Consider the following 24,725-nt stretch of genomic DNA (forward strand, 5'->3'; position numbering starts at 1 on the left):
TCATACACTAAAGCAGGTTTTTTCAACCTTGGCATTATTGATGTTTGGGGCCAGATAATGCTTTGTGGGGGGAGCTGTCCTATGCATTGTAGGGTGTTCAGCAGCATCCCTGGTTTACACCTATTAAGTGTCAGTAGCACCCACCTTCCCACCCTCAGTTGTAACAACCTAAAATGTCTTCAGAGACTGTCAAATGCCCCCAGTTGAGAACGACTGCGCTAAAGGAAAAGCTAAACTTGTCCCCCCACCTGAAAGCTGACGCTGCCCACGGGCAGGTAGCTGTGGTCCTCCAACATGCTCAGATATTCAGCCACTAAGGCAGCTGCGTGCACGAGGCACATGGCAGCCTCTGTGTAGCACTTCCTCTTGGTGTGCTTCTCCGCCATGTTCTGGAGCCAGGTCAGCCGCAGATCAGGAGATGTCTGGTAACTCTTGGCAATTCTGAAGATGGGTTGAGAAAGTTTCAAGGACAACGGGTTAGTGACACTGTTTTTCTATTGTGTACGGCCACTTTTTTTCCCGTTAAGAGTTCTGCCTACATGTTCGCAGAATGAGAGAAAAGGCAAACATCTACCAGTCCAGCTGTTTTCATTCCACGTTTGGGGTGTGCAGGATGCCAAGAATGCTAAGATTTAGTTAAAGATTTATGCGAGGAAAACAACCCTGATAAAATGATGTCTATTTGAATGGAGCTCTAGCAATTTTCTTCTTTTCTCGCAAAAAATAACAGAAGACAAAAGTACTATCCTTCTTATGACATCGCATCAGAACAATTTTGCCTTTGTAAGTAGTTTCTTCTAAAACAAGGACTATAAGACAAAATTTTAAATGACAGAGTAGAATATGATTTCTAAATGAAACTTACATGTATGTCTGAATATAAGTGGAAAAACATTTCAGAAATAATTCATGTAACAGTTGATAGTTCTTTTCTCTCATTCTATGGTAAGTAGAAAATAATTTCAAAAAATAAGTACCTCCCTTTAAATTAGGGAGATCTTTCTGAAAACGTGTACATGAATCAACACCCTGTGAATGGTGATTTTCTACCAATTTCTAAGTACAGTTTTGGATGTCAGCCAAAACAGTGTACCCACATTTCCTGTGATCATTATATTCATAAGAACTTCATAGTGACAAAACCTAGATCCTTAAGTGACACCCTTTTGATTTTACCAGGAAAGTTTACCTGTACATGAGATCCATAAGCATCTCAGGATCTTCCTGAAATTCCCTCATTTTCACTGTGTCATATAAGATGCTATTCAGGTTGCAGAGAAGTTCTTCCACCTGCAAAAAAAAAGTGTACGCCCCAAACAGTCTCAGCTTTGTAGTTCATGGTAACAAGTTAGGATGCATTGAAAGTCCAACGGGCAGCCATGGACAGGCTTCGCTAAGACAGGAGAGATCACAGGTGAGGGGAGTCTAGACTGGATCCTCTTTGACCTCACCTTTGCAGGTCCAGGCACTTCCGAGGCCCAGATGTGAGTTGGCCCTTGGGATCCATGAATTAGTCCTGAATCGTTATACTATCTTCCCTCTCTAACACCTTTTTGGTTAAATTAGTTTGAACTAGTTTCAGTTGTTTGCAACCTGAAAGCCCTCAACTGTACTCTGGAACATCAGGGCTTTTTATACCAAGTAGGAGGCAGCTTAGGACCTCAGCTTAGATTCCATCTAATATATATCATAATATATTATATAATTATCTGTATCATATTATATAATTATAATATATTTCCCCAAAATTATATAATCTATAACTATATATGTTATGTAATATTTTATATGGAATTATATATTACATACATATATACGTGCACATATATGTGTATGTATAAGTATGTATGTGTGTATATACACACATACATACGCACACACACACGAGTTTATAACTGGCTGATCACAGACAAGGCGTGCTGTTCAGTCTACCTGCATGGGGAAAGGAGTGGTCTGCATGTCTGTGTCCTCTTCCGCATAGGCCAAAATTGTCCTCAAGGATCTTCTCAGGTACTCCTCATTAAAGTCTGGTGCTTTTCCCACCAAAGATGCCAGAGACATGGTTACTTGCATCTTTACTCTTGCAAAGTTCTGAGTCAGGAAAAAATAATGATGGAACAAATAAGAGGCACTCAGCTAGTAGATAACTGAAGGCAGTAGAGCCAGATACCAGTAACTCTCCAGTGTTTCTTTAACCCAGTCTCAATCATTTCCTTTTTTTCTCAATGAAATATGAGCTATATTTTGCTCAAGACTCATACTGCTGTTGAAATGGTTTAAATGGCGATTGCCCTGACATAAATCTGTCAGTTCCCTTTAAATTTTTATTGAGGACCTGGCCAGCTCCATGCAGCAAGGCTGGAAGGTCCCTACAGAGTTGGGTCACAGGATGTCTCCCTTTGCGTCAAGATTCCTCTTCTTGGAAATTTATTTAAACTGCAAGGAGGAACAGGATCTATATGGGCAAGATTTCTGAGATTTCTGCATTCTGGGTAGGCAGCAACTTTGTTTCTCCTTTCCTTCTGGGCCCATGGAAAACTATGGCTATTCCAAGGGCCTCTGGCCTCTGAGGAATGTCCTAAAGGCTTTTAAATAGTTATACCTAATACATTCTGAGGGCCCTGCCTTTCTTCCATGGGCCAAGTTATCGTTTCATATCAGTTGAGCATGCTCATTAACGTGACCACAAATGTAAATTCCAAAAGAACATACTAAAATCTAGACAAACTAAGACTGTGCTGTAATAAAGCTGAATTCCAAAGGCTGCTAAGTTTCAATTAACACTCAGGTGTAGATGATAGCGATCGTTTCACATTCTCTTCCACAGGTCATTCTGGTACCAATCAGATTTTAGAAACAGGACAAACTCTTCTGAAGTCCTAATTCTGTTGTATTTTTTTCCCCACAGATGACAACCTTGAATCTACACATATTTGTTCATTTCTTATTGAAACACATGGGCGGAAACCACTGCATTCATCAATCTTAATAATTTACTCCTAGATGCAAAGTCAAACAAAAGTTGCTATCCATCTACATGCCCAACTGTTTCCTTCCCACGTGGCAGAAGTCAACTGCAATAGTGCACACTTTTCCTCCCCCAGGGCTTTGCATTGACTCTCGCTGCTGATTCTGGGTCGCCCTGGGCGCTTACGCTGGTGGCTCCAAAGCTGAACCTCATGAGGAGGTAGAGAGTGGCGCAGGCTTGGCTCCGGGCGACGTCCATGCTGCTGCTGCAGTGATGCAACACTCGCTGACACAGGTCCGCGCACTGCTCCACTTCCTCCTCAAACAGCAAGTCGCCGAACTAGGAGAGACACAGGGGCCATAAGACGTCACTTGGCACGATCGTACGCTTTCTGGACTGGATGCCTGTTGAAATATGGAAATGGCTGCTTGGACAAGCAAAAAGCCCCACAAGAATTAATGCGTTGCTCCATAAAGATGATGAGTTACTTGAATCAGAAGATGAAGTGAAGCAATGGAGTCGACTTAAGATCTCATTATGAGCTGCTCAGCTAAGATCAGGGCTGTGTAATCAGCTGCACAGTTAGCCAGGCTGCCTTCCCTGCTGAAGTCTCAACTTTGAAGGAATTAGCCTGAGTTTACTGGGTTCCCCGGACATTACTGGTGACTAAGAAAGAGCAAATGATCCTGACGGGTGAGAGCAGAGAGATTCCACTTTATTTCCTTTTTCTTTCCCACCCGCCCTCCGCGGCCACGCTGCACGGCTTGCAGATCTCAGTTCCCAGACCAGGGATCGAACATGCGCCCCCTGCAGTGGAAACACAGAGTCTTAATCACTGGGCCGCCAGGGGAAGTCCCGGGATTCCACTTTCTAAATGTAAAAGATCCCAGATAGAAGGCATCAACTGAGATTTTCAATAAAGAGGGAGATAGGAATCTGCAATAGACTGTTTTACCTCAGGAAAATCTATATTCTTCAGGCTATGAGAAATGTATTTCTAAACCTTCTGCATTTTATGACATGACATTTTGGAAGTTTTACCAATGGGAGTCATGTATAGGAATTGAATCTCACTCAGATAAGGTACTAAAGAAAGAGGGTGGAAAACAAAGTTGCTCAACTGATTGCCACTCTCATGTCTTCAGTGAGTGGCCATTTCAAATTTCTATAGTTGGGCCCACATTTCTAGTGTGAGAGGCACTGTTTTTCCTCTTCATGGTGAGTCCTGTAGAAACAGTGTACCTGCTTCTTTCCTAATGAGACTTAAGACTTTTACTGCAGTGTCACTTAACACAGTGGTCTGTGGGTTTTGGTGCACCTGGAGCAAGAAACGGGAAACTAGACTGATGAGAATCTTAACTCTTAATTAAGAGTAAGAAAGCAAGTGTCCCATGTTTACCTTGGCAATGAGAGCACGGAGTGTCGCAAAGCAGTGAGTCAGGTAGGTGGTGCTCTGATCACAGCTCAGAGAATTCACCAGGACCCTTAGCACGCCTCCCAGCAGGCTGTCTTTACAGTCCAGAGCCGAGCTTGCCTGGGGGAACAGAACAGCATCAATGAATCCCTGTGCTGTGCCCATGAACTGAGGCGGAAGACACAGGTGAGTGCTCTTGGCAATTAGCAGTGATGCTGATGTTTCATCTCTCTCCGTCTGTGATCTTAAGGGTTTGGGAAAGCACCCCGTACATCGTCCACTACCAGGAGAGCTGAAGACCTATTTCCACATGACTTTATTCCAAAACTCCCAATTGATTTGGGATTTATGCCTAATTCTGGGCTGCTAAACCAAGTTATAAGGTACACCTTCCCCCAACCCTGGGCAACAGCTTTTGGAATGTTCTTTCCTTGTATACAAGGCACAGCTTTTCTTGTGGGCTTTCAAACCACAATTGTGGGCTTCCCATTACACTAGGGGCTGCTTATGGCAGTGATGTTTCTAAATAGAAGCTTATTTATCAGCTGCAGCAGGACTAATGCCCCCAAAGACAATGATAAATAAGTTTTAGCTTCCTTTGAAAAGTGCAAATACATTTTGAGGACTGGGGTTAAGAATATAGCACTCAAAGCAGTATTGTATAAAGATATAATCAACGTGATGCCAAATATTTGATACCAAGTATTTATCAAAGGTACCATATACTTTTGGTCTTTATTTTTGTACAATAATCACTTTTTAAAAGATAACTTAAAAGTTGGATTACTAAGTTCAACTATGTTTCAACAATATTTCTTCTTCTAGCCCTCTAATAAATGATTTTTCATTGGAAACATGTAAGGACTCATTTTTCAGGTTAACTAAAAACCCATTATCACCTAAATGTCTTGAGAATTTGTGGAAGCATTCACTTAGAAAATGAAATTAGCACGGTGAATTGTATTACTATAAAATTCACATTGATATAACACTTTTCTGCAGCAGGTATGGCAAATTCATGGTACAAATGATTTTTCTTCACTAATTTGTGTCCAAAACAGACATCATTAATCACACTTAGCACTCCTTTTACCTAACCCAGTCATAATCTTAGCTCCCATACAGTCATCAACCATAATTCAAATGGAGTTGACCTATCAAAAAAAACCCCCTACCACCTCTATTCTAGATACTGAACTATAAGCACCCACATTATAAACTTTGCACATGTGCAGGCAGATTTAACTACGAGAGTCAGTCTGTCAAGCACCTAACTCTTTCCAAGCAAGCTTCAAGTCAATGAATCCAGAAGGATGTTCGGTAAGTATCTCTGGAATTTGTAAGGTGGACACTATCGTAAATGGTAAACTTCCCAACTTCATTTAAACAAAAAGCATTTCATATCACGTTTATTTCTTTCACAATTTTCTATAAAGAATTCCTTATTAAATTCTAGTAAACATATTCATGTTGAATAGATAGATCAGGTGTTTGTTGTCCTCACCTGGATAATGTTTTCCTGCATATCGAGGATGATTAAATTTGCTTCGGTAGCTAGATTGCCACTGATCAAAGCTTCTTGATCTAACTCTGCTTTTGTTCTAAGAAACAAAAAGAGGTCAAATTAAAGTGCATATCAAATCTGGCCATTTCCCAATGATGGTAATCTATATTCCAAGTGTAAAGAAATCTTCTGAAGAGTCAATCTTTTTTTTTTTTTTTTTTAAATTTTATTTATTTATTTATTTATTTTTGGCTGTGTTGGGTCTTCGTTTCTGTGCGTGGGCTTTCTCTAGTTGTGGCGAGCGGGGGCCACTCTTCATCGCGGTGCGCGGGCCTCTCACTGTCGTGGCCTCTCTTGTTGCGGAGCACAAACTCCAGATGCGCAGGCTCAGTAGTTGTGGCTCACGGGCCCAGTTGCTCCGTGGCATGTGGGATCTTCCCAGACCAGGGCTCGAACCCATGTCCCCTGCATTGGCAGGCAGACTCTCAGCCACTGCGCCACCAGGGAAGCCCTGAAGAGTCAATCTTGAAGTGAAACCAAAGCAGCTGGTTACTGGTAACTAAGGAATATAGGTGCCTCCTGTAATTGGTGTCTGGTTAAAAAGGCTTTCTAGGTAAAGCCTCCAGGCCATCACCATCCCCCCTATTATGAATAACGACGACAATTATAAAAATAACAAAAAGGGTAAAAAAGCAATTATTGGTTATTACTAGCAATTAGGTCAGCCAATCAGATTGGTGCTTAAAGCTTCAGGGTCATTCTTGCATCTCACCCATGAGAACCATCTCCTGATCTGAGCCTCTTGAAGCCTCGGCAACAAGCCAGAGGAGGTGAGACTGGGTGTGATGTGAATTTGGCTAATTGCGATGCTGCTTGATTAGGAAAGGATGATGTTTCAGAACTGGGTCAGGGAAGAATCAGTGTCTTGACTTTCCAAAGACTGTCTTGGGGTTACACAGTCAAGTATGGGCCTTTTGTCCTTTTCCAATGGGAAGCAAGGTTGCATTCCTGTGGGGCAGGCCATCTAACATCCTGCTGGACGTCAGTGGTTATTATCCATGAGGGAATGGGAAATTACCTGGTGCTGCTTGTCTATTAGGTTCCTTTTTAAAGAATCAGAACATTTTATGCATTAATTTATCCATTCTCATAAAATCCAAGTGAAGCTGGAAAGAGACATTTTGTATCTCCTAAATATAGTGGCCAGGAAAGGAAAGTGTGAAGAATTAACTTTCCCAAGATGTCCCAGTGGCCAACGTGTTGCCATAGGGGTTGGGGCATCCTGATATGAGCTCAAAACTCTTGGTCCAGGATAATCACTTAGCTGTGCTTGAGTCCCCTTCATCCAGTGATGGGGGCATTGCTATGGCTTACATAACCATCAAAGGCTCAGAATAAATATTTCCCTTCATAATTTTATTTATTTTATTTTAATTTAATTTTAATTTTTACTTTTGGTTGTGTTGGGTCTTCGCTGCTCTGTGTGGGCTTTCTCTAGTTGTGGCGAGTGGGGGCAACTCTTCATTGCAGTGCATGGGCTTCTCATTGCGGTGGCTTCTCTTGTTGTGGAGCACGGGCTCTAGGCATGCGGGCTTCAGTAGTTGTGGCGTGTGGGCTCAGTAGTTGTGGCTCGCAGGCTCTAGAGCACAGGCTCAGTAGTTGTGATGCACGGGCTTAGCTGCTCCTCAGCACATGGGATCTTCCCAGACCAGGGATCGAACTTGTGTCCCCTGCATTGGTAAGCGGATTCTTATCCGCTGTGCTACCAGGGAAGTCCCTTCCCTGCGTTTTAAATGTTTTCATTATGGAGAACAGTATGGAGGTTCCTTAAAAAAATAAAAATAGAACTACCATATGACCCAGCAATCCCACTACTGGGCATATACCCTGAGAAAACCATAATTCAAAAAGAGTCATGTACCACAATGTTCATTGCAGCTCTGTTTACAATAGCCAGGACATGGAAACAACCTAGGTGTCCATCGACAGATGAATGGATAAAGAAGATGTGGCACATATATACAATGGGTATTACTCAGCCATAAAAAGAAACAAAATTGAGTTATTTGTAGTGAGGTGGATGGACCTAGAGTCTGTCATATGGAGTGAATTAAGTCAGAAAGAGAAAAACAAATACTGTATGCTAACACATATATATGGAATCTAAAAACAAAAAATGGTTGTGAAGAATCTAGGGGCAGGACGGGAATAAAGATGCAAACCTACTAGAGAATGGACTTGAGGACACGGGGAGGGGGAAGGGTAAGCTGGGACAAAGTGAGAGAGTGGCATGGACTTATATACACTACCAAATGTAAAACCGATAGCTAGTGGGAAGCAGCAACATAGCACAGGGAGATCAGCTCGGTGCTTTGTGACCACCTAGAAGAGTGGGATAGGGAGGGAGGGTGGGAGGGAGACGCAAGAGGGAAGAGATATAGGAACATATGTATATGTATAACTGATTCACTTTGTTACAAAGCAGAAACTAACACACCATTGTAATGCAATTATACTCCAAAAAAGATGTTAAAAACATTTTTTTTAATTAAAAAAAAATGTTTTCACGCTTAGGATAGGCTCTGTGGTCCCAAGCTGCTCTACATTTTTTCCTCATTCTCCAAATGACAATATTTGTGTAAAATAAGTAAAATTTAAAAGCTACTTTTTATTAATTTACTGGAGGTTTAGATTTAGAGCAAAGCTATCCAAGAGAAACATAATGGGGGCCACATGTGTCATTTTCTATTTTGTAGTAGCCACACCAGAAAAAGCAAAAAGAAACAGGTGAAATAAATGTTAATATATTTTATTTAACCCAATATATCAAAAAATAGTCAATGTGTAATCACAATAAAACTTACTAATGAGATATTTTACATTCTTTTATTTGTGCTAAGTTCAAAACCTGGCATATATTTTTCACTTATAGTACTACCTTGGATATTGTACTGGACAGTGCAGATCTAGAGTGACCTAATCTGGATTTTTTTTTCCAAATTTTTAAATTGTGGTAAAATACACATAACACAAAATTTACCACCTTAACCATTTTTAAGTGTACAGTTAACTACATTCATATTTGTTGTGCAACCATCACCACTACTAATTTGATTTTTAAAAAGCCATTTTTTTAAAACGATGGTTCTCAAATGTGACTATACAAGAAACACCTAGGAAGTTTCACCACATACTGATTTCTGGGTCCTGCTGCTGGAGATTCCAAACTAACTGTCCTGGGGTACACCTGGGCACTGGGAGATTTTAAAAGATCCCCGGGTGATTTTAATGTACAGCCCAGGTTGAAAATGACTGCTCTAAAAGAAACAGAGCCAAAATAATTGAAAAGTGATGTGAAAGAAAAAGGTAAAAGACACCACTATTATAATTACAAAATTTTTCCAAATAGCGTAATTTAGCAGTTACAATTTTACTATGTTTTCTCTTTTTAAAAAATCACCCCTGAAGATGATCAGATGAGAATCATTAGCTCTGATTATGAGCAGTCCATTCCATAGCTCAGGGCTGAGACTTGACCTGGAGGGGTTTGGTGCATCCTGCATGGAAAGTCTCAGTATTGTGTTGTTTCTGCAGCTAAAAGGAAAGGTTTCCCCAAACATCCACTCACACAGCCCAGGCAAACATGCTTTGTTAGGCTCTTCTTTTAATCTCATGGAGTAGATGGCCCAACCACCCAAGCAGTTCTGTGGCAACTAACTACATACAATATTTCTTTAATTTTTGGAGGGCGGGGGGCGGGTTTCATTGCCTGAACTAGAACTTACGCACTCTCAGAACCAATATTTTATAAATCAGTTCAGGGAACATAGAACAAGCATAAAATACCCAAACCAAATGGATATTATTCATAAGACCCACAACAGGGCTGTGCGAGTAACACATACAATAAAAATATTTACCTCCTTAATGTTTTAAAATAAATTTGACTCCCAAAAGTCCCATAAGTGAGCCAGAATGATTCATTCTTGTGGTAACAACCAAGATAGTAACATATTTATTTACAAAACAACATTGCTACTCAAGTCTGCCCCATCTCCCAACCCTCCTTATGATGGGTGCTTTATACATCATGGGGATACCCTACCTATGCCTTGTCAAGTGTGTGTGTGTGTGTGGGGGGGTGGGTGTCTTTAGCCATATAATGTTTTGCCAGTGAACCCTAGGATTCATCAGGCTACCTGTTGCTTAGAGGAGCAGCTGATATGTGCTATCTATTCAATTTCATTTTAGCACTCATATGTCCAAATTGTTGCACATATAGCAATATGTATATAGCATATATTGCAATCCAAGCAGGATTTTTCTTCTTTCATTTCATTTTAGCATTGTTTTCTGATAATATATCATAATACACATCCAGTGTAGGACACACAGCAAAGTATAAAAAGGACAACATCATTTACACATATTCTCAACACCCAAAGAAAACCATGGTTAATGTTTTGGTAAATTTCCTTCCAGTCTTTTAAAAATGTATTTACTATGTGTAGCTGGAGATTTAAGATTATACTCTAAAAACAAGTATCTGTTCTGCTTTGTTCACTTAACATTATATCATAAGCATTTCCCATATCATTAAGATGATTTGAAAACATTTAAATGCCAATCTAATATTTCATTACATATTTCCCTATTCTTAAGCATTAAGAATGTTCCAGTTTTTTTACAATTTTATGGAATGCTGACATAAATGTCCCTGAATATACATCTTTGTACACATTTCTGGAGTGTAAATACGGATTGAAATGATGTGGTCCTGGGTACCCTGTCCTGCCTCATCAGCAGCTTTTCTTAAGCTAGCTAAGATTGGTAAATACTAGTTTTCTTTAAATGCTTATCAGTGTGATAAATGTTTAAGGGCTGGAAATCATAACTCTTTATACCTTTAATTATTCTGGGTCCCCGGATGAACTGAATTTACACAGATAATGATGTTTCATTTTCTTACCCTTGGAAGGATGTAGTTGTTTCAGTAATACAAGTAGCCTGGGAAAAATAGTTTTGAACTTTAGGTAAAAGTAGCACAAAGTTGCTGAGTGACTTACTTATCTAGCTTCTCATTAGCTTGCCGCCAATGTGTCTGCTCTTTCCGCCATCTCAAATTTTCATTTAGGCCTGGAAATCGGTCATTCCCTAGGAGTTAAGAAATGCACGACAGGAATTTGATTAGCAGTAGCGAGATAACCAGAAGTTCCGTAACAAGCTCAACTGAGAGGACTCAGCATCACTTCTCTGGCTAATTAGAATCCATGCTGGGTGCTGGCGGGAGACAAAGCCCACAACCAAATCTGGGCTGACCTGCTCTTTGATTGACAGGCTAGAGCTTAGAAGAACACCTGCCCTTCTGGAGTGTCAGCAAGCACATTTCTCATGAACACAGGGTTCCAGTGAAATTGGGGGTTCTCCCTGAATTATTGAAAAGGAGAGTGTTTGTGTTGAATGAGGGTGTCCAACCACCACTGAAAAAGCTCGTCTCCTTCCAAGTTCCCTACCATGGTGTCCCACTGCTAGAAGGAGCTGTCACTCTGTTTTTCTTGAGCACGGTGAATAAGACTGAGGGTGTCTGAACACTTCACTCTATCCTACAGAGAAGAGCTCAGCTTTTTGGAGATCATTCCTAATGTGGTGAGATCCCTGGAGGACTGGAACACTCTGAGACCGTTGCAAGGATTGGATCCATTCTAATAGTGCCCTGCATGATTTGAGAAGATGATCTTGGAACCAGAACTATCCAGTAGAACTATCTACACAGACTATTCAAATATCCCGGGGAGAAGTGTCAGCCTTGAGGGAGACACCATTAATCTCATCCTATGACTCACATTCTTGGACGGGACCTTTTACCACCAACAAGTTTTAAACAGAAGATGCCATTTGAGGACATTTCCAGGGTCCTTGTGATCTCAAGAAAGGAACTTTCCCTTAGAGGAATGGGGCTAACATCACATACATCTTGCACAGAATCCCAGAAGCTGCTTGTCTCTATTACCATAACATCTTAAGGAAGTGATGGTGTCTACTCATCATGTGGGGAGGACACTCCTTCCCACAAAGGGTACAAAGCTCTGCTGACAGCAGGGAAGGGCCGAACCAACACACCTGGAGCCCGGCAGCGCCGCATCATCTCCCCTCTGGCCCCTTCCCCACGGAGCAAAGCCTCTTCCAGCCTGGCCTTGACATCCCTCGACTTCTGCAGAACTTGGGTACTGACTTTGTCAGAACTCTGTTTTCCCTGGATCGGACAGAAGCAGAGGCACATTAAGTTTGGTTAGATCTCTGTTCATGGGGAGAATCCTAAAGACAGAACACTTCATGGTGACATCAGCCAGTTTGGACATGTGCTACACAGACACGCCCCGAAGGCTGAAATCCTGTTAACAGGAATGAGGTTCTCTCTGCAGAAGGAAGAGATCCTTTGCTGGTGGAATTATCATAGCTAGATAGGTTATGGATATACAAATAGGCTATGGACTTTAATACAGAAATAAGACAAAGTTAAGGATGCCCCCATTGCCCAAACAGAAGGGAACAGTGACAAGACAGGATAGAACTTGAGCGATACCTTGTATTCAAAACATGAGACACAGATGAAAAGGAGATCTAAAATCCTGTTTAGTTGCATTGATGGCAGGTCAGCAATCCACTTCCTAAGGAGGCTCTGATCAGCATTTTTCATGATCCAGAGGAAGCAAATCATGAGGTTTCGGGTCGTGTCGGCATTCAGCATGTTGTACTGCTTGTAGGGCTGGAAGCAGGCAGATTGGGAGATCGACGTAGGGCAAGAGGCTGAGCAGCAGACACATTGAAAGGGATGCTATTTCCTAAGACACAGTAACTGGACTTTTCCTTGACGGGGATGTTTCCGGGAACTCTGCCTTCCTCCAGCTGGGGAGGCCGTGTTCTTTTGAGCTGGGCTGCTTTGCAAAGGGGCTGGCCCGGGGGCAGTATACTAACCAGGCTTTCAGCCAGGGCACCCTCTGTTTCAGGAGCAGTGTGGTCTGGTGGTCCGCCCTGGACCTTGACCATGCCCTCCCCCAACCCAATCTCAGTGATACACAGGGCCTTCCCAGCTGTGAGATCTTCAAGTATTATATTTCTCCTTCAAGCTGGCGACTGCAGGGTTGGACTTATAGCAGAGAACTACCCTGGCTGGTTTCCCGAAATACCCTAACTGTTCAAGATTTAGCTTCTTTGTCAGAGTCCAAAGTATAAGGGTCGTGAACTGCTCAGCAGATTAATCAAGTGCATAATTCAGTGGAGGCCTCTGTAATGGGACTTTAACCACAATTTATGCTCTCCTTGAGGGGAGGTGTAGGGGCTCAGGCTGTTTGCTTTCATACTTTGGCTGCAGTGTTCATTTCATAGTGTTGAACCCACTTTCTGTCACTCATCCAATCAACACAAAGGACAATACGTGACTCACGTGGCATAGCTAACATCCAACGGAATGTAGTGGTGAAGCTGCAGTGAGGTATTAGTTAATATGTGAGGGGAATGGTAGGTCTGGATGGGAATGATAGGGCTTATGAAATTACTTTAACTTTAGTTTCTCTGAGTCTGGCCACAAGAAGAAGTGAAATCTTTAGATGTATTGAATATACACACAATATTATAACTTCATAGGAAATACCTTCTAAGAGGTGAAGGTTCTTGGGCTTTTGAATTTCTCTGTTGGAGACAAACAACAATGTAAAAGGCACACACCACCTCAGGCAGCTAACTTTGGTTAGAAGTTAGGAAGGTGGAGGAGGTCATAAAGCACGCCATATTTATTCAACTGTAGGATGAATGATGTCAACTCTCCAGTGTTTCTTTTCTCTTTTTTTACCTCTTGTCCTTCAACTCTCATGGGGGTGTGTGGGGAATGGGGGAGTGCTGGAGGGAAGAGAAGAAAGTCACCCAGCAAAGCAGAATTAGGTTGAGAGGCTGCCTTCCCAGGAAAGAACTGAGCTGAGTTCTCTGCAGATATGAACGCTACACTGAAATGAAAAGTTAAATTAAGCTGGAGGATGCAGCGCTGTCTTGACAAAAGGATTGTCAGAGCTCAGCAAGGGACAGAGGTAGATCCCACCTCAAGTGAATCAGAGGTTGTATTCCTGCACGAGCCCCTCTTCAAGCCCATAGCATCTGTGCAAAAGGACAGAGCCAAACAACTCTGCTTGGGCTCTCTGGGGATCTAGAAAAGCTGAAGAAGTTTAAGACACACCCTACCAAGTGACCGGCCTCCTTCAATGTTTTTTTTAAGGCAGACACAGAATGAATAATATACACATAGAATAAACACAGTGCCAGCCTCTCACCTGAGGGAGCCTTGGTTTGATCTCCTTTGCAATATCTCATGTTTTTCAAGTTCACCTTTCTTGGTTTTCTGAGCCTTGAACTTAGCACCACTGAAACTGCCTGAATTTGATCTGTGAGTCTCTTGCTGTTCCCAGAACCCTGCCTGACTGTGCGCTGCCTCAACTGTGCCATCTCCCTTTTCAACTGCTAGCTTCACAATGATTCTTTCTAGCGTCAAGCAATGAGGCAGAAATCTCACTGCCTGCTCTATGCTGGGTTCTGGTGGATGAATTTAGGAACAAGCCCATGAAAGGATGGGAAAAGACACAAAATGAAAAATAAACGGGAGAAGTCTGTGCACCAACATACCAGGGAAGACAGCATTGTTCCACTTGTCTTCAAATTAAAATTCCCAGCTATGGCTAGTGCCACATTCTGGTTGATTGCACTGGTCCCTTCTTGTTCTTCATCTGAGCCACTGGTACGATTTTTTCCACTGCGGGCATCTGCAGCTGCAATTAAAATACTATTGGTCTTACCATATGACCCAGCAATCATGTTCCTTGGTATTTACCCAAAGGAGTTGAAAACATGTCCACACAAAAATCTGCACATGGATGCTTATAGCAGCTTTATTCATAATTGCCACAACTTGGAAGCAACCAAGGTGTCCTTCAGTAGGTGAATGGATAAATGAACCGTAGCACATCCAAACAATGTGCTAAAAAGAAATGAGCTATTAAGCCATGAAAAGGTGAGGAGGAAACTTAAACACATATTAATAAGTGAAAGAAGCCCATCTGAAAAGGCTACATACTGTGTGATTCAAAACTATACGACATTCTGGAAAAGGCAAAACTATGGAGACAGTAAAAAGTTCGGTGGTTGCCAGGGGTTGGGGGAAGGGGGGGATGAATAGGCAGAGCACAGAAGAATTTTAGGGCGGAGAAACTAATTTGTATGATATCACTATACATTTGTCCAAACCCTTAGAATGTACAACACCAAGAGTGAAACCTAATGTAAATTATGAATTTTGGGTGATTATGATGTCTCAATGTAGGTTTATCTATTGTAACAAATGCACCCCGCTGGCGGGGGATGCGGATAATGGGGAGGCTATGCACGTGTGCAGGCCGGGCGTGTATGGGAAATCTCTGTACCTTCCTCTCAATTTTGCTATAAACCCAAAACTGCTCTAAAAAATAAAGTCTTAAAAAAATCTTTCTTGCCATCAAGCCAAAGATGGTATTACCCTATGTTCCCTACCCACTGCCCCATGTGTGACTGATACTTAGTTACTAAGGTCAGCACAGTAATTTAAAACCTGAAATTTAGCATTATTTATCTGCTATAGCACAAGATTAGGTTAGAAGTTAATTTTTCAAACAGTGAAAAAAAATTTCAAAGCTTTCATAACACTTTTCTGTAATATGATATTTTTACTTCATTCTTATATTTCAAATAATGACCAAATAGAAAGGAACCTATAATTACAGAATTAAACAAGTACCTTATAGAATAACAAGCTATTATCCCAAATTCAGCAATAATTTATTAAATTTTGAATGCCTGAAATAAATGTTAATTTATTGTATCCAGGTAATATAGATGTATCTATATTTATACATAGGTCTAGATGTATGCAAACAAAATAAGGACCCACCATTTAAAAGGCTTGTTTTAAGACCATTATGAATCATACACACAGAAAGTATTAATATTTGTTTAAGCAGTTCTGAGGAAAGTGTGTTAAAACACGTATGACTGATCCATTAAAAACTTGTGATTTTATTAGACCTGTCAACATTATAGTATTTTGACTTTCAATTTTTCATAAAAACTAGTGTCAACAGTATTTTCACCTGCCAAACTCATGAAAACACAACTCAATTTTTAAAAATAATAATTCACTATTGTTTTTAAGTCAGTTGAGTTATTAAACAAATGGTGAAATGAAGAGCATGTGGCAATTATTCAAGACCTGATAACTTTATCAGGATTAATTTGAGGATACGTTTTCATTTTCCCTAAATGTGCATAGGGTCATGGTTACAAGACAAGGAGAGGAGAGTACAGAAACATTTGCTGCCAAAATGCTTTTATAGACGTTCTCTCATTTCATCTTTATCACAACCCTAAGATATAGGCATTGTTATCACATTTTTACAACCGAGGAACGGAAGGGAAGGCATTAAAAGGCTGAGGAACTTTCCAAAGGTCAAATATAGTAATAAATAGGCTGGAATTTGAATTCAGTTGTATCTTTTTAAAAAAATATACTATATTCTTATTAGTTTATCAATCGAAAGATTTCATATGTAACAGATGCACTATTCTACCTCTAATAATAGAATACTTATACTGTTTTCCCACTTGTCAGCTACATCATGACTATAAAGTTCAGTGCATAAGCAAAGAAACCATTGAGCCTTAAAAGGCTCAAAGACCAAGTGCTGAAAAGTTTTGATCCCAAGGCACTGATTTGGAAAATTCTAATCAACAAGGAAGCTTAGGATAATGCATGCTAATGTGATTCCCTGCTTTGGGAACAAACAAATCACAGGTGGTCAAGTGAAACTTTCTTGAAATGTCCAGGCAAAATCCTAGAAATGGTCTGCAAGTCATCTGCCATGCTCTGAATTGTATCTTTAAATCTTGAACACAACTCTGTTCTGCGTTTGCCCTCCAGTCAGGCACTGCTGCAGGAAGCTCCATGCACCTCACCCTGCAGCCAAGCTGGCTTCTGTAATTTCCCTGCCCATTTTTTCCTCATTTTATGAGCTAAAGAATTGTCCACAAGGATTTTAGAAATAATTTAGTCACATAGGACACTTTGCATTTGGAGGAAGCAAGAAAACATGGATGGTTCTAAGATTCCAAGCATGATTGCTTCCAAGAATGCTGGACTCAATAAGCATTCCTTGGGATCCTTCCTCAGTTGAGAGAACAAGCAAGGTAATTTTTTTTTTTTTTTTTTTTTTTTTTCCGGTATGTGGGCCTCTCACTGCTGTGGCCTCTCCCGTTGCAGAGCACAGGCTCCGGACGCGCAGGCTCAGTGGCCATGGCTCACGGGCCCAGCTGCCATGTGGGATCTTCCCAGACCGGGCCATGAACCCGTGTCCCCTGCATTGGCAGGCGGACTCTCAACCACTGCGCCACCAGGGAAGCCCCAAGCAAGGTAATTTTTAAGAACTTCCCTTTGCTGAGGAAAAAGCAAGAACCACTCTGAAGTGGTCAGATTGTGTGTGTGTGAGTGTGTGCTGTGGAGAGGGTAGGTAGATTGGCTTGTCTTTCTCAGGTCTCAGGTAAGGCGCTCTTTTTGGGAAAGGATAGTTTTGTTTGTCTACATTCCCTAATCCACACAGTAACATGCAAGTAAACTCAGGAGGTACACAAAGGCCTTTCAGACAATCTATCCTTTCTTCTTGTGGCCAAGTGGGAGATACTGACTTTCAACCTTAGAATGAGCCTCTTAGTGCCAAAGGCAAAATTCCTCTGCTGTGGTAGAATCTCCTAATAGTGTCAGATGCCATGCCTTTTTTTTTTTTTTTTTCATGGTACAAGTGTTTAGACTCATTTGAGTCTGCTTCTTTCCTTAAAAGCTCATAAAAAAAAAAAAAGGAACAACTTTATTTCAAGGCATTAGAGCACCGATCTCCAAAAGAAATAATTCTGTTATTATCTTATCCTTTGTGGTGTATGGTCTATAATGTTCATCATATACCAGCAGACCAATGAGTGAATGAATAAACAAACAATTTCTAAATGAAAAACATATACAGGGCTACCTGCCTTAAAAAAAATACACTGGTGACTTCCCTGGTGGCGCAGTGGTTGAGAGTCCGCCTGCCGATGCAGGGGATACGGGTTCGTGCCCCGGTCCGGGAAGATCCCACATGCCGCCGAGTGGCTGGGCCCGTGAGCCATGGCCGCTGGGCCTGTATGTCCGGAGCTTGTGCTCCTCAACAGGAGAGGCCACAACAGTGAGAGGCCCGCGAACCGCCAACAACAACAACAACAACAACAACAACAACAAAAAATACACTTATTGGGGCCTATGTTAAAAAAGTCTGGAGAGCACTGGTTTTGGGAATTGCTCACACAAGCATATCAGCACTGGAGCTAGTAACAGAAACCCCATTTTAGTGGGGCATTTGGCAAGAGCTCCCATCAATCTACAGAAGGAAACAGAAGGCATTGTTACCTGTGAAGTCACAGAGCTGAGGCAAAGCATCCAAAATGATACCAACCAAAGGCAAGTAGAGGGCAGCAACTTTGACCTTCACCTCTGGTTTGACACAACGTGGGTCCAGGTCGTGAGAACTGAGCAGGCTGTGGATGGCACTGACAGCTTTCCTTTGCACTTTGCTGATCCTATTGGCACCACACAAAAAGCCAAAGGTTATAGTGAAGTGAGATTGACCAGAATGCTCCTAAACAATGGGGTGACGACATGAAAACCAAGCAAAGTAGGGTAGAAGCATACAGAATCCAGAGACAAACTGCCTGTGTTCTAGTTCTGGCTCTGCTGTTAGTGTGATGTTTAAAGTTCATCATGTTGTAGAATCAGTACTTCATTCCTTTTTATTGTTGAATAATATTCCATTGCATAGTCAGATCACATTTTATTTATGCATTCATCAACTGATGGACATTTGGGTTGTTTCTATTTTTTGGCTATTATGAATTATGAAGGCTGCTATGAGTATTTGTGTATAAGTTTTTGTGTGGTTATAGGCTTTTTATTTCTCTTGGGTATCTACCTGAGGGTGGAATTACTGGATCATCTGGTAACTATATTTAACCTTTAGAGGAACCACCAAACTGTTCTCAACAGTGGCTACATCACCTTACATTCCCACTAGCAGTATATGAAGGTTCTATTTTCTCTTTGCTAACACTTGTTATTATCTATCTTTTGTATTACAGCCATCCTAGTGGGTATGAAGGTGCTAGGAACTGAATGTTCGTGACCTGCCTCCTAAATTCATATGTTGAAACCTAATCCCTAATGTGATGGTGTTTGGAGGTGGGGCCTTTGGGAGGGCTTTAGGTCATGACAGCAGAGCCCTCATGAATGAGATTAGTGCCTTTATAAAACAGACTCCAGAGAGCTCCCTTGCCCCCTTCTGCCATGGGGGTGACACAGCAAGAAGATGGCCATCTGTGAACTAGGGAGTGGGTCCTCACAAGACACTGAATCTTCCAGCTCCTTGACCTTGAACTTCCCAGCCTCCAGAACTGTAAGAAATAAATTTCTGTGGCTTATAAGCCACAGATATGATATTTTTGTTATAGCAGCCTAAAGGAACTAAGACAGAAGTGGTATTTAACTAGTTTTGATATACATTTCCCTGATGGCTAATTATGTTGAAAACCTTTTCATGTACTTATTGGTCATAGCTTCGTTGGAGAAATGTCTATTCTGATCCTTTGCCCTTTAAAAAACTGAGTTATTTGTTCTTTTATTATTGAGTTATAAGATTTTAAAAATATATTTTAGATACAAATCCCTTATTAGATCTATGATTTGCAAATATTTTCTCCCATTCTGTTTGGTGTCTTTTCACTTTCTTAATGATGTCCTATAAAGCATAGAAGTTTCCATTTTAATGAAGTCTAACTTATCTCTTTTGCCAGGTGTTTGTTTTGTTTTTTTTTGCAGTACGCGGGCCTCTCACTGCTGTGGCCTCTCCTGTTGCGGAGCATAGGCTCTGGATGCGCAGGCTCAGCAGCCAAGGCTCACGGGCCCAGCCGCTCCAGGGCATGTGGGATCTTCCCGGACCAGGACATGAACCCGTGTCCCCTGCATCGGCAGGTGGACTCTCAACCACTGCACCACCAGGGAAGCCTGCTGGGTGTATTTTTTATGTCAGATCTAAGAAAATACTGCCTAATCAAATTTCATGAAGATTACCCTTAAGATTTCATCTAAGAGTTTTATAGTTTTAACACTTACAATTAGGTCTTTCATCCATTTTGAGTTAACTTTTGTATATGGTGTGAGATAGGGGTCCAACTTCATTCTTTTGGATGTGGATATCCAGTTTTCCCAGCACCATTTGTTGAGAACACTATTTTTTCACACTCTTGTTGAAAAATCAGTTGACTATAAATGTAAGGATTCATTTATAGACTCAATTCAATTTCATTAATTTACATAGATCTATCTTTATGTCAGAGCCACACAGTCTTGACTACTTTTGCTTTGTAGTAAGTTTTGAAATTGGGACGTGTGAGTCCTCCAATTTCGTTCTTCTTTTGCAAGATTGTTTTGGCTATATTGGAGTCCCTCGAATTTCCACATGAATTTTAGTATCAGCCTGTCAATTTCTGTAAGGGCCAGCTGGAATGTTGAGAGGAATTGCACTGAATTTGTATATCAATTTAGGGAGTATTGCCATCTTAACAATATTAAATTATCTGATCCAAGAATATGTCATGCCTCTCAATTTATTTAGATCTCTCTATTTCTTTCTAAAGTGTTTTGTACTTTTCAGTGTACAAGTCTTGTACTTCTTTTGTTAAATTTATTCCTAAAAATTTTACTCTTTTGATGCTACTTTAAGTGGAATTTAAAAAAAATTCATATTGTTCATTTCAGGAGTATAGAAATACAGAAATATAGAAATACAATATAGAAATATTGTCAAATATCAATAAGTACATTGATCTTATACCCTGCAACCTTGCTGAACTCACTTATTACCTCTTTTTTTTTTTTTAACAGTAGGTCCTTGTTGGTTATTTTAAATATAGCAGTATGTACACGTCAATCCCAAACTCCCAGTCTATCCCTCCCTCCCACCCTTCCCCCCGGTAACCATAAGTTCATTCTCTAAGTCCGTGAGTCATTTATTACCTTTAATAGTTCTTTTAGTGGGTTCTTTAGGATTTTCTATAAACAAATCATCTCATCTGTGAATAGAGATAGCTTTACTTCTTCCTTTCTGATATGGATGCCTTTTATTTCATTTTTTTGTCTAACTTCTCTGAGTAGAACTTCCAGTACAATGTTGAATAGAAGAAGCAAGAGTGGACATTCTTGTCTCGCTCCTGACCTTAGAAGGAAAGTATTCAGTTTTTCACCAATAAGTATGATGTTAGCTGTGGGTTTTTCACAGATGCCTTTATCAGGTTGGAGAAATCCTCATATATTCCTAAAGGGTGTGTGAAGTGTCTCTTTTCAGAAAGAGTTAATGGATTTTGTCTAATGCTTTTTTTCAAACTTTTTATTTTATATTGGAGTATAGTTGATTAACAATGTTTTGATAATTTCAGGTGTACAGCAAAGTGATTCAGTTATACTTATACATGTATCTATTCGTTTTCAAATTATTTTCCCATTTAGGTTGTTACATAATATTGAGCAGAGTTCCCTGTGCTATGCAGTAGGTCCTTGTTGGTTACCCATTTTAAATATAGCAGTGTGTACATGTCAATCCTAAACTCCCCAGCTATCCCTTCCCCCCACCCTTCCCCCCTAGTAACCACAAGTTGGTTCTCTAAGTCTGGGAGTCTGTTTCTGTTTTGTAAATAAGTTCATTTGTATCATTTCTTTTTAGATTTTGCATATAAGCGATATCATATGATATTTCTCTTTCTTTGTCTGACTTACTTCACTCAGTTTTTATTCACCTATTGAGATGACTGAGTGGGTTTTATCCTTTATTCTCTTCATATAATGTATTGCATCAATTGATTTTCAGATGCTAAACCAATCTTGCATTCCTGGGATAAATCCTACCTAGCCATGGTGTACAATCCTTTTTATATGCTGTTGGGTGCAGTCTGCCAGTATTTTTTGAGGATATTTATATCAATATTCATATTTGTCTGCAGTTCTCTCCTGATGTCTTTGTCTGCTTTTGCCATCAGGGTAATGCTGGTTTTATAGGATGAGCTGGGATGTGTTCTCTCCTCTTCTATTTTTTTGGAAGAGTGTGTGAAGGATTGGAATTAATTCTTTAAACATTTGGTAGCATAACACAAAGATGCTAGATAATTTCCACATTCTTGAAAACCACTATGGATTTAATGATATGTGGATGTTTGTGGATACCCCCAGGTAAGGGGGGTTCCAGAGAGATCCATTAGAAACTAGACCTGTGGCTCCTTTTCAGGAGTTCAGGTACTGAGATGTGTCCCACTGGCCTTGCACCTCATATGGGCAGGTGTTGGTGAGTCTACTAATTACATTGGCAGCAAAAGGAAGTACTGATCAAAAGGAAATATTGTCAAAGGATGTTTCTGAGATTTTTACCCACATGGTAAAGTCCGTGATGGTATTTTTAATGACTCTCCAGGAGAGTAACTGACAATGCCGCAATCAGGGATTACTGTGTTGCCAAAGGAGTGACACTCTTAATTAGCTTCCTCTGGGGGGTAGAAAAGGTACCTTGTGTGTATTTGTGCGTGTGTGTGTGTGTGTGTGTGTGTGTGTGTGTGTACACGTGTGAAGAATGTACCTACCTGATTGAACATAATCATATCATGGTTTCTGAACATACTCTACTCTGTTGTTAGTATTTAAAATAACAGCAACAATTTTAGGAGGAATCAAAACAGATGTAAAGGCTGTTTCCCTAGACATTTCACTAGAAGAGAAATGGAAAATAGAAACTACCGTTTATGTAAATACTAAAGAGCACTTTTAGAAATCACGTAAATCCGTGCTATTAAAGGACAATTAAGACAAAGCATGTGTGTGTGTGTGTGTGTGTGTGTGTGTGTGTGTGTATGAAGGCAATTTCCTTTGTGCATAAGCCTCCTTCTCAGCGCCTTTCAGCATATTTGTCAGGGCACTTTGTGTTGCTGTGGAAATTTATGTTAGCTACAGAGTAGAAAGTTCTATTGAGAAAATTGAGAGGAGTTTAGTTAGGGTTGAGAGAAGACGATGAAACTGAAGCCTTGGAAAATGAAGCTCTCTAAGGATACACTTGGCACCTGAATTTCTGGAAGGAGGCAGAATTCAGAGCTAAGAACATCAGACTTCCCGCAATGACCTGCTGGGCGACAGAGACCCACATTCACTTAGGCAATATCAGTATGGGCAAAGAGCTTAGGACACATTTATTATTGAAGTTACACAATCTTGTGCTCCTGCAACTGTTTCATACAAGGATGTCCTGTTTTTGTCACAAAATTATAAGCACTTTGAGAGAACTTGAGAATTTCCAATTAGACAAGAATCTATAACATATAGCCATGCTGCCATTAGTCAGTGTACTCTATTCCAGAAACTTCTTTAGCAGAGGAAGGAAGAATGTAGGCATTGTAGGAGTAGGTTCCCAGGCAGGGAGATGATGTGGTATAGGAGGGTGGGCCCTGAGGAGGGACTCTCAAGACCATGGCTCCAGACTTGGCTCTGCTAGGTAACTTTTGGCAAGTTCCTTCAATTCTGTGGGCCTCATGTGAACACCAAAAGGGCTGAACCTAAATTATTTTCCAATCCTAAGGCTCCTTGGATTTGAGACCCTGAATGGTGAGCTCTCTGGAGGCAGGGGATTTTGTCTGTTTTGTGCATTGAAATATCTCTGATATATTCCAACACTCAACTATGTCTGCCCCATGGTAGGCATTCAGTAACTGCTGAATAGAACGGGTAGTATTGTGGAAGGCATTGTCTACTTCTGTCCAGTCAGGTCTGATCCTTTGGGCTTATGGAGCAGAGGAAAAGAAGGAAAGAACAGAAGTCCCAGTTCATTGACTTCAAGTCCAGATATTGCCACATGCCTATAGGTGATCAGGTTTATAAGCGGTGAAAGGATGTGTAAACCCTGGACCTGTGGCATCTCTCTTAGACTGGGAAGGTCTTTTTGCAAGAAACCTAATCTGGAAATGGGGCAATTACCTTCTCATCAGTGGCCACTTCCTTTGTCAGCACCGATCCAAATGGCACCTGGCTGCTGCCTCTGTGTGCACACATCACCCAAGGCACGCACTAAAAATAGTGCTCCTGTTTCTAAGGAGCTCATGAATCAAGCATCCCTGGGAAACCTAGTAGAACTAGCACTTCCTCTCAAAGAATAGGAGGTTGAAAAGAGCTATTTTATGGTTTCTCTCCCTACCCCACGCCTTTCCACATTCCTATAGCAGCATTTTCTCTAAACGTGGCTACTACTACTCTTTGGAACTGGTGAATGGCAGAGATTTTCGCTAAGCAAGAGAGGCTGAACTGCAAACTTTAGGAAGGAGCACCTTTTTTTTTTCTTTGTGTTCTGTTATAAATGTCTGAAACATACCCTTCCCCTTCGGCATCCAGGGCGGCGGCCAGCTCGGTAAAGAGAAGCCCAGTGAGGAAGTGCTGCTGGCGGTACTCTGGTGTCAGATCAAACATGCTGGCAATCTTCTGGTCCTGGAAACTGGAGCAGGAGCTGGAGTTCTATAGAAATGCAAGGAGCAGTTCTATGAGTGACAAGAACTGGAATTAAAATAATGACGGCTAGTATTTATTGAGCACATGCTATGGCCAGGCTCTGTAGGCATGATGCAGTGAAGCAGGTACCGCTTGTGTCCCCATGTGACAGATGAAG

The 24,725-nt window shown here is 41.0% G+C and overlaps 1 protein-coding gene across 3 annotated transcripts in view; it reads right to left on the reverse strand.

Moving 5' to 3' along the window:
* Window positions 1-24,725, reverse strand: part of DOCK8 (dedicator of cytokinesis 8) — a 225,745-nt gene that overhangs the window by 31,342 nt on the left and 169,678 nt on the right. For all 3 annotated transcript variants that reach the window (XM_059073322.2, XM_067039548.1, XM_067039549.1), the window contains exons 28-39: window positions 24,435-24,574; window positions 18,395-18,564; window positions 14,557-14,699; window positions 12,470-12,652; window positions 12,007-12,139; window positions 10,953-11,040; window positions 5,887-5,983; window positions 4,368-4,502; window positions 3,155-3,307; window positions 1,933-2,091; window positions 1,190-1,290; window positions 249-441 (exon numbers count right to left, since the gene is read on the reverse strand). In XM_059073322.2, coding sequence (XP_058929305.1) covers window positions 249-441; window positions 1,190-1,290; window positions 1,933-2,091; window positions 3,155-3,307; window positions 4,368-4,502; window positions 5,887-5,983; window positions 10,953-11,040; window positions 12,007-12,139; window positions 12,470-12,652; window positions 14,557-14,699; window positions 18,395-18,564; window positions 24,435-24,574 — 1,695 coding nt within the window. The remainder of the gene's footprint in view (window positions 1-248; window positions 442-1,189; window positions 1,291-1,932; window positions 2,092-3,154; window positions 3,308-4,367; window positions 4,503-5,886; window positions 5,984-10,952; window positions 11,041-12,006; window positions 12,140-12,469; window positions 12,653-14,556; window positions 14,700-18,394; window positions 18,565-24,434; window positions 24,575-24,725) is intronic.

This window comes from Kogia breviceps, chromosome 8 (assembly GCF_026419965.1).
Source record: "Kogia breviceps isolate mKogBre1 chromosome 8, mKogBre1 haplotype 1, whole genome shotgun sequence".
NCBI lineage: Eukaryota > Metazoa > Chordata > Mammalia > Artiodactyla > Physeteridae > Kogia > Kogia breviceps.